This window comes from Asterias rubens, chromosome 9 (genome assembly GCF_902459465.1).
Source record: "Asterias rubens chromosome 9, eAstRub1.3, whole genome shotgun sequence".
Taxonomy (NCBI): domain Eukaryota; kingdom Metazoa; phylum Echinodermata; class Asteroidea; order Forcipulatida; family Asteriidae; genus Asterias; species Asterias rubens.
Genome location: NC_047070.1, coordinates 13,182,917 through 13,196,576, shown reverse-complemented (window position 1 = coordinate 13,196,576; position 13,660 = coordinate 13,182,917). Strand labels below are relative to the sequence as shown.

Here is a 13,660-nt window from a genome sequence, read left to right as displayed (position 1 = left end):
CTGGGAATCAAATCCTCAAGTGCAAGTATCCAATTCTCAAGTACTTTAGAGGCCAAGTAGCCCGTTGATCAGTCCAAAGGACTGAGTCTGAGTTATATATCATACACATACCTAGAGAATACAATATGCAATATTCTCTATCACCTTCACTAATATTCATTTATTATAACAATACATTGTAGCAATGAACTATTACTAATACCCTGGGGTTGATTTCACAAAAACTTAAGACTACTACTAACTTAGGACTAGTCCTAGGAGATATTGAAAACATATGGCCAGTCCTAAGTTAGGATGAGTAACTCGTCCTAGCTCAAGATAAGACTAGAGTCTTAACTCTTTGTGAAATCCACCCCTGGTCACACAAAGACGGAAATGGAAAAAGTGGTAAAGAGCGTGGCCAATCATGAGCCAATCATGGGCCAAACGTAGGAGGATGGCCATGAGCATGGTTTGGTTGGGAAGCTGCAGTCTCTCCCCACGTTTATTTTGAACTTGGTCAAAATAAGTGTAGCTGGGTCGTGGCCAACAATAAGCCGGGCAAAGTTATAGTGGCAACGCCATTATCGTACAAGCAGCATCGTAGCATCGTGATGAGATCTCTAAGGTCGTAATAAAAACGCAGCACAGTGGCAACTATTTTGAAGTAGAAACCACCACTTGGTCGGCATTGCTCTAGGTGTTATCGTAGTGGCAGTGAGTCAGCAACACTTTTTATGTAGAAGCAGTACAGTCGTGATGTAGTCTTTAATTTGCTAATTTGCTGCATTTTGATGGCGATAGTGCCCCAACTTGATACCTCTTGAGATCGGGTGATCAGCAAGGTAGGGTCGCAGAGCTGTGTGATCAGGCTATTATACATGTACATGTAGATACCCAAAGTGTTATTTAAAGGGTGAGAACACGTACAAGCACAGCTAATGAAAGGATTTGATCTAGATCCTTATCAACAGAGAGACTCAACGGTAAGTTTAAACATCTAATCTAGAATGTACACAGTTGAAGGCTCCTGTTGTTTACTTCATGTTCACACAAAAGATCAAAATAAATAAAAAAAAGACCTAACAGAGCGTAATATGAAACACTAACCGATTTGACAGTCTCACATATCAGCATAAGTGGTGTCCGTGGGACAGCCATTGGTGATAACCACTGACCATACAAGCCCTCTAGGAACATCAGACAGGAATGGACATCCAAGTTACCAGGCACTCTGACAGGTGAAGTACGGATTGGTCTAGTTACTTCACCATTCTCATCTAGTATTTCAGCCTCTTCATCCACCATTGGAGGAAGCATGTTGTTAATAGCCCAGATGCCATGTACAGATATCTAAGGACAAATAACAGTACAACATCTCATGTAACAAATCTCTTTGGATTGCTAATGCTATGTAGACTGTGCAAGTCTTACACATACCAGAACGAGAAAACGTGTCAAACAAAGAACATGTTTTTTCCTGAAATCAAATGTTTGTTTGAAGAAATGTGAACAATAACCTTGATAAAAGTACCTGTACAGGTTTTAGACCAAGTTTTAGGTTTTATACTAAAAAAACAAATCATTTGTAAATATTATTGGAACAAAGTTAAAATTCTGGAACAAGGATGTTTACTCGATCTGCACTTTTTAGAAACCCCTTTTTTAAATCTGCGCCGGAATACGTGCAACTACTGAAAGCTTGTATGTACGCTTTAAATCGACGTGTGACGCAGTTTAAAGAGCACGCTGACGCCTCAATAACCAATGGAAAGGCTTTTCATACCGCCCGACCAAAACAAGCGTTTAAACAAGTTTCATGAAAGGAAGTGGGCACAAATTCTTAATTAGTTGCATGTAACCAGAAGCTGAGGTCAATTTTAATTCTCAGGTTGTCTGTGTTAGATTGTTGAATTGATTTGCCTTTTATATTGTACATTTCACATTCCCACCATGTTGGTCATAAACTAAGTTAAACTAAAATAATTGATGAAGTCAGATCTCACACATGTAAAACTCTATATGGCTGGGACCACAATGATCCTTGAAATAAGAGCAAGACTTGCACACTCTGTTGTGGATAGGGCAGGTACAACCTAATTATCACAGTACATTCATCTGATCAGCTTAATATAGAGACTTACCCTTGCCAAATCAAAGTTTGTTGAGTCACATTCTTGTTCTAGGTTATTCATGTACATATCAGCCATGTTATCCAACTCATTAACAGGCCTCTGGATGGATGCATTCACTCTATATCAGGGACAAAAACAAATCATATTTAGTTAGTCAACAGTTGGTTTAGGATGTAATATTATTTATTTCATTTGAAATTATCCACAAGGTTAGTAGATATACCTTAGTTTGTTGAAAAAGATACCGTTTCAAGAAATTATTTCATGTACAATTTGACTGTTTGATTTGAAATGAAAATCTTCATGTGCTATAGTTTAGCTGTACTTGCTCAAACAAAGTAAGTTGGTGTTAAAACCCGGTTCATAATGGTGACAACTGTTTACCTTCATAGAAAACCCAAGAGAGTTAGCATAAAAGCAGGGAAGCAGTAAAAAAAAAAAATGGTTTCCTCTTACATTCTCAGTTGAACTTTTCATCTCTGTCTTATCTTAAGGACCGTCTTCAGACGTCACACCACTTAAGGCACTTTGAGAATGTCTTTATTTTATTACTTGAAATAGATTATACTTAAAGGCACTGGACACTATTGGTAATTGTCAAAGGCTAGTCTTCTTGCTTGGTGTATCTCAAACTTATCGGAAAATAACAAACCTGTGAAAATTTGAGCTCATTGGCCGTCGAAGTTGCGGGGTATTAATGAAAGAAAAAAACACCCTTGTCGAACCATGGTCACACGAATTTGTGTGCTTTTAGTTGCTTGATTTTCGAAAACCTCAAATTCTACAAGATCAAATTCATGGATAATTACTTTTTTCTTGAAAACTATGTCACTTCAGGGGGAGCTGTTTCTCACAATGTTTTATACTATCAACAGCTCCACATTACTCGTTATCAAGTAAGGTTTTATGCTAATAATTATTTCGAGTAATTACCAATAGTGTCCACTGCCTTTAAACAACAAGTTTTTCCCCCCAAAAAGTGTATATATATTTTCCAAAAGATTGAATTGAATTGAAGAGAAGTGTATATACGTTTTAGAAGCCATTGCCTGGATTTCCCTTTGTACCACCCAGCGTAGCGCCAATAACTTCTTTCCTTTGGGTGTTTTGAGGAATGGCAGGACTTTATGGCCATGTCGAGGTATTTGCTGATAGCTGCTGTTAGTAGGGTTACCAGGCTGAGGGCGGAGCATACTGTTGACTAGCAGGGAGGATATGGTACGAACTGCAAGACAGATGGACTGACTGTGCTCAATTTCCTCCTATGGATAAGATAAAAAATATACAAATTGTGTTTGTTTCAATGAACATTGCATTGGCGTTTACATACAACTATGGTACACAATTAGTGCGAGGACCCGGTTTTCACTGCGTGGTAATGACTGGGTTGGTGGCTGGCGCTGTTAAGGGACAGAGTGTTAACAGCAACAGTCAACATTCAAGGTACTTAACATACATTCTACAAAGGACCACCCCTGACATTAAGTCAGAACTGTCCTGTATTTCTCAAGATAACTCAACCTACCACTGACCAACTCAACTTGCATCAGCTTCATAAAGATAAATTGTCCATTGAATCAAGTCACTTTTAAGATGAGTTCATGCACTCCGCTTCTCCAAACCACAAGTATATACATGGGTCTGTGTATCTAAACACAATGCTTATGCTAAATCTAGCCCAATCGTTTTACACTCTTCCAGTCAAGTTTAAGATTTAGCGCCACGTCCTTTTCTTCAGTTGTATGCAAGCAGTTATGCTGCATGCAACATGCTGGACTGTAATAATAACAAGTTACATCAAAAGGGAAAACAGAAGGGAAAAAACAGTCGCATGGAAAGTGCAGAGATGGGCAATCAAAAACTATTGAAACCTGCATAAATGCGATGCGTAGTGTTATTCAAGTAATCAGTACGAATGAGATTATTGGAAGCTATGAGGATATTGTTACTCCTACCTCTGGAGCTATGTCCTCTGCGATGACAGGAGCTGTAAACACTCCCAATAACCCTGCCCAGGTCTCTTCAAATTGCTGTCTAGATGTCCAACCTGTAAACCAATCATCATAGTCATGTATCACTTTCATGTATCTGTCGCATTTCTAGCCATTTCTAGTGCCAAGGTTTGTAACGACCACCAACAATCATCAGTCAGATTTTCTGATGAGTATTTACTCAAGTTCATTAAGCTGTTTGAATCATAACTCTGGGCAAAATATATTGTAGAACAAAGCAATCTATGTTCTCTATATAGCCAGTTGGTATTTTTAGTACAGCATATACTTACAGAGATTAATTATTGCATACATAGGGTGCCTTCGTTTAGCTTCCCTGGGTCGACCCCGGTCTGCCCCGGTATGTTCACATAGCTTTGACAGGGCTCACCCGGGTCAGCCCCCAGTGCCCTGCTTGTGGAGTGGGTCACTTGGGGGTGACCTGAGGTGCATGCCGTCACCACGAGAGGGCGAGTGTGATTGTTCGATTAGCACTTGTCAGGGGCTCACCCGAGTGAGCACTGCAGGGTCGATCCAGGTAAGCTAAATGAACGCACCCATTGTATGTGTACTTGAAGGCACATGACCAAGTCGGTTGTTATGCTAGTATATATTTTGAATAGTTAACCAACATGTGCAGTGCCTTTAACAGCAGCCTTATTAATTTGATTTCAGAAGAGGGTATTCAAAGGGTTGGAGTGACAGAGTGAAAACATCTTTACAATGCACAACAAATAAGAATCTAAATGTGCCGATGGACTGACCGATGGCATTAGTCCTGATGACAAACTCCTTCAAGACTTCCTTTTCCTTAAGGTATTCCATGGGCAGTGGTGGCATCTCAACTGACCCTTCCCTAGGACTGGGAGTCCAACCCAGCTTGCAGGCATATGGAGGAGTACGTGCATAGCTATTGACCAAGGGCAACCTGGCCAGACTGATCACTACATTCCTTAAGGGCTTTCTCAGGAACTGCGGGAGAGGCTCAAGGGAGTTGTATCCATTGGAGGTTGGTGAGTACTGAAAGCTGATTAGAAGTTCTGAAATCTGTTGACAGGCAGTCTGCATATCTTGATGTTCTGTCATTTCAGAAAAATAAGAAAGAAAAACACAAAACCAACATTTAATACAAGTTTGTATACATTTATATTGTTTACATTTATATTCACTTTCATCTAAAGAGAGCTCCCATTTTCAAAGCTTTTTCTTGTAAATAGGTATTAGTTTTCTTGATTCTGCATATCATGTACATGTAATGTGATACACACTAACCTTTTAATGTACTCTGCTGCTCAACTATAACATCAACTGAGGAAAACGGCTTCCTTTGGGGGTTCACTGAAATAAGGTCAAAAATATCAACAACTCATTACTGATATTAACCACAGTTTAGTAAAATATAAAGAATCATAACAATTGTGTCATCGTCATCATAAATAAAATTTGCAAATGACTTTAAATATGGATGCCTCTTTCAGGTAACAACACTTTTTCCTTGAAAGAATGCTCGCATACAAAGAGGACAGTAGCATTTCATTGAATCTGAACCTGTGATGATTTTAAGGACACAGTTTAATTGTTTTCTTACAAGTATGCACTTAACTACAATATGTAGTTTGAATAGTTATCAAACTTTGAGGTTTTAGGTCACATACCTTTTTTGACGATCTGATGAACACAGCCAATGGCAGAGCATACCCATGTCATGTGATCTGTTGAGCCTATCACAGTGAAGAGTTGCTGGTTTTGTAGGCAGGCTGACATACATTCCAATGCTAAGACTACATTCTGAGATGAGACGTTTAATCGATGGGTCAATGCCCAGCAAGTTACCTGTCATAACAAGTCATTGTTTAGTATTATTCAATAGAGTTTCATTACACCAGGATGCTGTTTTAATATTCACTACCAGAATGGAGACTAAATAATGAGAATAGAATCTTAAGGTGCCCACAAAGGAATTCTAAAGAGAGGGGTTTTCCATAAGGAACTATGTGTACAACAAAATGGGAGGATGTTGAGTACAAAGGAAAGAATGACAACAATATCTACAGAGATGCACAATGGGAATGTGTCCACAATGTATGCACACCATATCTACAGAGATGCACAATGGGAATGTGTCCACAATGTATGCACACCATACAGAGATGCACAATGGGAATGTGTACACAATGTATGCACACCATATCTACAGAGATGCACAATGGGAATGTGTCCACAATGTATGCACACCATACAGAGATGCACAATGGGAATGTATCCACAATGTATGCACACCATATCTACAGAGATACACAATGGGAATGTGTCCACAATGTATGCACACCATACAGAGATGCACAATGGGAATGTGTCCTCAATGTATGCACACCATACAGAGATGAACAATGGGAATGTGTCCACAATGTATGCACACCATACAGAGATGCACAATGGGAAGATGTCCACAATGTATGCACACCATACAGAGATGCACAATGGGAATGTGTCCTCAATGTATGCACACCATACAGAGATGCACAATGGGAATGTGTCCACAATGTATGCACACCATACAGAGATACACAATGGGAATGTGTCCACAATGTATGCACACCATACAGAGATGCACAATGGGAATGTGTCCACAATGTATGCACATCATACAGAGATGCACAATGGGAATGTGTCCACAATGTATGCACACCATACAGAGATGCACAATGGGAATGTGTCCACAATGTATGCACACCATACAGAGATGCACAATGGGAATGTGTCCATAATGTATGCACACCATACATGTATCTACAGAGATGCACAATGGGAATGTGTCCACAATGTATGCACACCATACAGAGATGCACAATGGGAATGTGTCCACAATGTATGCACACCATACAGAGATGCACAATGGGAATGTGTCCATAATGTATGCACACCATACATGTATCTACAGAGATGCACAATGGGAATGTGTCCACAATGTATGCACACCATACAGAGATGCACAATGGGAATGTGTCCACAATGTATGCACACCATACAGAGATGCACAATGGGAATGTATCCTCAATGTATGCACACCATATCTACAGAGATGCACGATGGGAATGTGTTTACAATGTATGCACACCATACAGAGATGCACAATGGGAATGTGTCCACAATGTATGCACACCATACAGAGATGCACAATGGGAATGTGTCCTCAATGTATGCACACCATACAGAGATGCACAATGGGAATGTGTCCACAATGTATGCACACCATACAGAGATGCACAATGGGAATGTGTCCATAATGTATGCACACCATACAGAGATGCACAATGGGAATGTGTCCACAATGTATGCACACCATACAGAGATGCACAATGGGAATGTGTCCATAATGTATGCACACCATACAGAGATGCACAATGGGAATGTGTCCTCAATGTTTGCACACCATACAGAGATGCACAATGGGAATGTGTCCACAATGTATGCACACCATATCTACAGAGATGCACAATGGGAATGTGTCCACAATGTATGCACACCATATCTACAGAGATGCACAATGGGAATGTGTCGACAATGTTTGCACACCATATCTAAAGGGATGCACAATGGGAATGTGTCGACAATGTATGCACACCATATCTACAGAGATGCACAATGGAAATGTGTCCTCAATGTATGCACACCATACAGAGATGCACAATGGGAATGTGTCGACAATGTATGCACACCATACATGTATCTACAGAGATGCACAATGGAAATGTGTCCACAATGTATGCACACCATACAGAGATGCACAATGGAAATGTGTCCATAATGTATGCACACCATACAGAGATACACAATGGAAATGTGTCCTCAATGTATGCACACCATACAGAGATGCACAATGGAAATGTGTCCTCAATGTATGCACACCATACAGAGATGCACAATGGGAATGTGTCGACAATGTACGCACACCATATCTACAGAGATGCACAATGGAAATGTGTCCTCAATGTACATGTATGCACACCATACAGAGATGCACAATGGGAATGTGTCCTCAATGTATGCACACCATATCTACAGAGATGCACAATGGAAATGTGTCCTCAATGTATGCACACCATACAGAGATGCACAATGGGAATGTGTCCTCAATGTATGCACACCATACAGAGATGCACAATGGGAATGTGTCCTCAATGTTTGTACACCATACAGAGATGCACAATGGGAATGTGTCCTCAATGTTTGTACACCATATCAGTCCCCTGTACACCAATAGTTGACTGGAAGTCATTTTTCCCTAAGAGGAAATTTCATTTGATTAAAAATGATTACAATTATTATAAGTTGCATTGATATGACTTACCTCCAGACATGTGACTGCTAATCTAGCTATATCTATTTCAGCATGACTAGGTATGACCATTCCTAGTAATCTCATAGCACTCAGGTATTTAACCAATGCTGAGGCTAACTCATGTACTCGATGGCTCCATTCTCCATCTTGCATTAAAGATGTCAATCGACCCCTTTGTGTCCTGTCTGAATCTAGCCTGGAATCCATCCTTAAGATCTTATGTCCTGATGGCATAATTGAGATGAGAGTATGAACATGACTCAGGAGAGTATTACAAGAAGCCTGTAGCATTGGATCCAATGGAGCTTCCTTCTTGGTAGATCCTTGTGATTCAGGAGGAACAGTAGCACAACCTTTGTAGTCTTGGGGATGTAGGGATCTCGTCCGCTGTAATCCAACGAGGAAGCAGTCTTCTAGAAGAGGGTAACTGAATTCCTAAACAAAAGATTAAGACCAAATTTGTAAAAATTTAGCAATAAATCAAATTAAAATACAAAATTCACATTTTTTCAATTTCAGAATCCAAAATGTGAGCAAAATCATGACTTTGGTGAAATGGGGAAACAATTGCATGCATTACCTGACCTCATTTACAGGCTCTATGGTTTAATGTGTTATCAAAAGCATAAAGCAATTATCAGTCCAATATGTCAATGAATAGCCACGACAGGATTCTGTCCATCAAGTCTATAAACAACAGCATTTCAATGTAGTGCGATCACTAAGTCATGAAAGTGTAATTGGTATATACCTCTGTCATCATAGTGGCTAGTATGTCCTCATATGGTAAATAAGCTAGAAGTAGCGAACACTCTCTTGCTGAGGCAGTTGTTTGACCAAAACAACCTTGTTGGACCACCGACAGAAACCATTCCTACAACCCAAAAAAAAGTCATCAACCACAAAAACACAAAGTAAACATTTAAATGTGCAGGGATTTGTTGAAGCAATGTTTAATAAATGTATCTCTACAGTGCTTCTGCAATGTGCCTAGATTGATTGCACGTTGATGTTTGTTTTCTTAAGATCTATTGGTAACATGATGATTAAATTATGACTGACTTCATCAATATGAAACTGAATAATGTAGTCAACGAAGTATCCAACAAAGCATATCAACGGGAAGTGCTCTTTTGGAGGATATTATTTCAGGATTGAGGCAAGTTATTTTGCAAAACTGAAGCCCAAATTAAAAGTTAAATTCCTACTTTAAAGATTGCGTTTTAATGGCCATGCAGTGGAGTTAATGTTCAACTACAATGTACCAATTACTAACTGGTTGGTTTTAGAGAAGGATACTTGGTGTGAGATTGCAGTCTTAAACCATGTCATTATGAAAGGTATCTTACCAATCTGTATGTAAACTGACCTTATTAGGAATTACTGATGTAAGATCTGTGTAGGGTCTGTTGGTTGAGGGAGAGGCTGTGCTATCCTGGTGTGAGATTGCAGTCTTAAACCGTGTCAGTAGAGAGCTTAACCTAGGATGTCTACAACAACACAAAATAAACAATCAAACATCAGTAACAATAAGTTTCAGTATTTAATTGAAATTAAAGTATTGGATTGAAAAGAATATAAATGTGTTGTTCTGGTTGATGAAGGTTTGATAGGGAAACTACTCAACTTCAGTTTATGTTTCCTTTTCTGCAGAAAGCATAGGGACCTCATCTAACATGTCTAAAGGTATTATGTGATCCCCTCTATAATAGTAATAGTTATATAGCACATTTTACAATAAGGAAATAAATTAGTGGTAGGCAATCTCGAACATTCTTTTAAAACCAGCAGGGTCGTGGTCATGCGATAAAGCACCGAGCAGAAGGCCATGACCCTGAAATGTTTAAAACAACATTCAAGACCGAGTACCGTAAAGCTTGCACGCAAATCCTACGTTTAAACACTTCTTGCCGTGTTTATAACACCACTTAAACACCCCCATGTGACGTGGACCAACAAAACTGTCTGGGGTATTTATGAATAACAGATTAATGGGCTTCACATTAGTGAAAAATATGAATTAAAAAAAAAAAAATGTTTGGTAAAAAATCAGACACTGCATATTAAAAAAAAAAAAAAATCACAAGCAAAGTTTCCATCAACTCTAAAACTTAAAATCATCCATATAATACAAACATGGCCGTTCATACATGTATGGTACTACATGTTGTACATTTTATGTAAGTATAAAACTATTGAGAGTTTGCTGACATCAAATGTCTTCTGTTAGACAATTGATGGTCATGGTTTTAGTTTTTATTTAAGAGCAAAAGACACAATAAAAATGTGATGTGATTTGTCCCACTTCTATATAAATCTTAATGACTGAGGAGGGAGTTAAATGACTATCATTACCTTTGAGACAGCTTATGTGAAGTCATATACTCTTCCAGTTTGCACAGTTCTTCTGCTGATAGCTGAGCAGCACTTTCATGTAGACCACCTGCTAGTAACATTTCAACCCTCCTACATGCAATGGAGTCACACAGACGAGCAATAGCCAGTTGGTGAGTGTTGAGGAAACGCTCAATGAGTATTGTGAGTAGAACACCTGAATAGTAATTATGATACTCATTAGACCCTTAAGCAACAACTCTATACAAGGGAATCACATGCTCACTGGTAAAACATTCCATACAAGAATGTTTTGTTTAAACCATTCAAGAAAACAAATAACACAAAAAACATTTGAAATATTGTCTTGAGGAAACAATTCAAGAGTTATTCTTGGAGGGTGTCAACCGATTACAGTATTATATTGGAATATTGTGGTCCAGAGATTGAACGAGCTGGTTTCTAGTGTTCTAATGTTGATGATGTTCTAGTTTAGGTGTTGCTCATGGCAATTGTAACCTGAAAAGGCAAGACACAAGCCGACAATGTGTACTACTAGCCCGCAAACCCATGCTATGTGCCTGTATTTAATGTGTCTAATTCATGACTACCATTAAGAATACGTGTACTATGATTTGTATTTGTTTGTTCAGAAGTTTAATAGAAACCTTTTTGGCACATGATTTGTAAACAAACTGGTACCATTGCATAAACATGTACATGTACCAATGCATAAACATGTACCAATGCATAAACATGTACCAATGCGTAAACATGTACCAATGCATAAACATGTACCAATGCATAAACATGAACCAATGCATAAACATGTACCAATGCATAAACATGAACCAATGCATAAACATGAACCAATGCATAAACATGTACCTCTACACACCAGAAGTTGATTCATAAGCACAGTCTTAAGGCCGAGTCACACTGCAGCGATAACCAAAACGATAACGATCACAATGCAAAGAGAACACTATTGGTTGAACTGCTCCACGCAGACTACGCACATGCCCATTCAACTAATAGAAAGCCTTCTCTTGTTCTCAATGTGGCTCAGCCTTAAGTTCATGGCCCTTTTCGAAATCACGGCTTTGGCTTTGGATTCGGCTTGAGGCTCCTTTCTCTCATCTGAAGTCCTGAGCGCGTGTACGCAAAGCACGTGCAAATGTCAAAACAACCGCTATCTTGAGCCAAATCCAAAGCCAAAGCCGTCGCTTCTAAAAGGGCCTATGTTTCTGAAAAGAAGGACTGTAAAGATGGTTATTTCTGCAAGATGATTCACCTGATTGGCTGAGATGTATGCCTTGAAGACACTGTAGAGTAAGTTTAACCAGACAGGGATGAGAGAAATGAACAAATCTCAGATTAACAGCTCGCAGGAACAGACCACTAGCAGCAGAATTACGATGGATTGCACTGAGAAAACAAACATTCAAGTGGTTTCATTACTTTGATAATAATTCAAATGATGTTTCTAAAGCCTGTTAGATCTCAAAATCAATTTCCATGTACTGTATCTACATCTCAACTGAACTATTAATTTAAGTGTACAAATTGTTGTCCACTAGCTTTCTGAACAATTAATTAGTGTGGCAGTAGTGAACCACATCATTATGCTTGGCTCCGAGCGTACAATTATACCATTATTAATGTCAGGTGGAAGTTCTGTGCACAGAATCAATATGTACTCTGCGTAGATATCTACACTACATGATATGGCATTGTTTATGTTCACAATATGTGTACACGCGAAAAACAGGGTTGCCCAATGAACACCTTATTTTGAAATCTAAGTATAGGGACCCCAATATCAGGGTTCTAACTAACCGACTGCTTTATGTCTGACAAATGTTTGCAATAAGAGACCCCAATATCAGGGTTCTAACTAACCGACTGCTTTATGTCTGACAAATGTTTGCAATAAGAGACCCCAATATCAGGGTTCTAACTAACCGACTGCTTTATGTCTGACAAATGTTTGCAATAAGAGACCCCAATATCAGGGTTCTAACTAACCGACTGCTTTATGTCGGACAAATGTTTGCAATAAGAGACCCCAATATCAGGGTTCTAACTAACCGACTGCTTTATGTCTGACAAATGTTTGCAATAAGAGACCCCAATATCAGGGTTCTAACTAACCGACTGCTTTAAGTCTGACAAATGTTTGCAATAAGAGACCCCAATATCAGGGTTCTAACTAACCGACTGCTTTATGTCTGACAAATGTTTGCAATAAGAGACCCCAATATCAGGGTTCTAACTAACCGACTGCTTTATGTCTGACAAATGTTTGCCATAAGAGACCCCAATATCAGGGTTCTAACTAACCGACTGCTTTATGTCTGACAAATGTTTGCAATAAGAGACCCCAATATCAGGGTTCTAACTAACCGACTGCTTTATGTCGGACAAATGTTTGCAATAAGAGACCCCAATATCAGGGTTCTAACTAACCGACTGCTTTATGTCTGACAAATGTTTGCAATAAGAAGAAGACAATGTTAACTTACCTGATAACATCTTGCACAGGTGGTTCATGAAATAGCTGTATAATTTCATTGATGTGGTTGACTACCAGCCATGTTAAGGGTTCAGCATCAGCTTGATTCTCACACTGCAACAAATCAGCAAATTACAAATCAATCATGATCGTAACACCCTATTATAGTCTTAAGATGTACTATTAGCAATGTTTCCAATCAAAACACTATGTTAAACAGTAAGCTAATCAATACGTCTTCCAGAGCATAATTGGAGCACACAAATTGTGATGAGATTACACAATAGGTAATTAACTGAGCTATGATCTACACCTGAGCCAACAAAACTCTATAATAAATTTTAAAAATCTGAAAATTGTGTTG

The 13,660-nt window shown here is 38.9% G+C and overlaps 1 protein-coding gene across 3 annotated transcripts in view; it reads right to left on the bottom strand.

Annotated features, from left to right (window-relative positions):
* LOC117294415 (huntingtin-like) overlaps positions 1–13,660 on the bottom strand; it is a 77,639-nt gene that overhangs the window by 14,668 nt on the left and 49,311 nt on the right. For all 3 annotated transcript variants that reach the window (XM_033776802.1, XM_033776804.1, XM_033776803.1), the window contains 13 exons: positions 13,307–13,410; positions 12,076–12,209; positions 10,803–10,998; positions 9,817–9,937; positions 9,199–9,321; positions 8,457–8,882; positions 5,761–5,938; positions 5,378–5,443; positions 4,870–5,184; positions 4,070–4,161; positions 3,147–3,376; positions 2,124–2,232; positions 1,090–1,332 (listed from right to left, as the gene is read on the bottom strand). In XM_033776802.1, the coding sequence (XP_033632693.1) occupies positions 1,090–1,332; positions 2,124–2,232; positions 3,147–3,376; positions 4,070–4,161; positions 4,870–5,184; positions 5,378–5,443; positions 5,761–5,938; positions 8,457–8,882; positions 9,199–9,321; positions 9,817–9,937; positions 10,803–10,998; positions 12,076–12,209; positions 13,307–13,410 (2,337 nt within the window). The remainder of the gene's footprint in view (positions 1–1,089; positions 1,333–2,123; positions 2,233–3,146; positions 3,377–4,069; positions 4,162–4,869; positions 5,185–5,377; positions 5,444–5,760; positions 5,939–8,456; positions 8,883–9,198; positions 9,322–9,816; positions 9,938–10,802; positions 10,999–12,075; positions 12,210–13,306; positions 13,411–13,660) is intronic.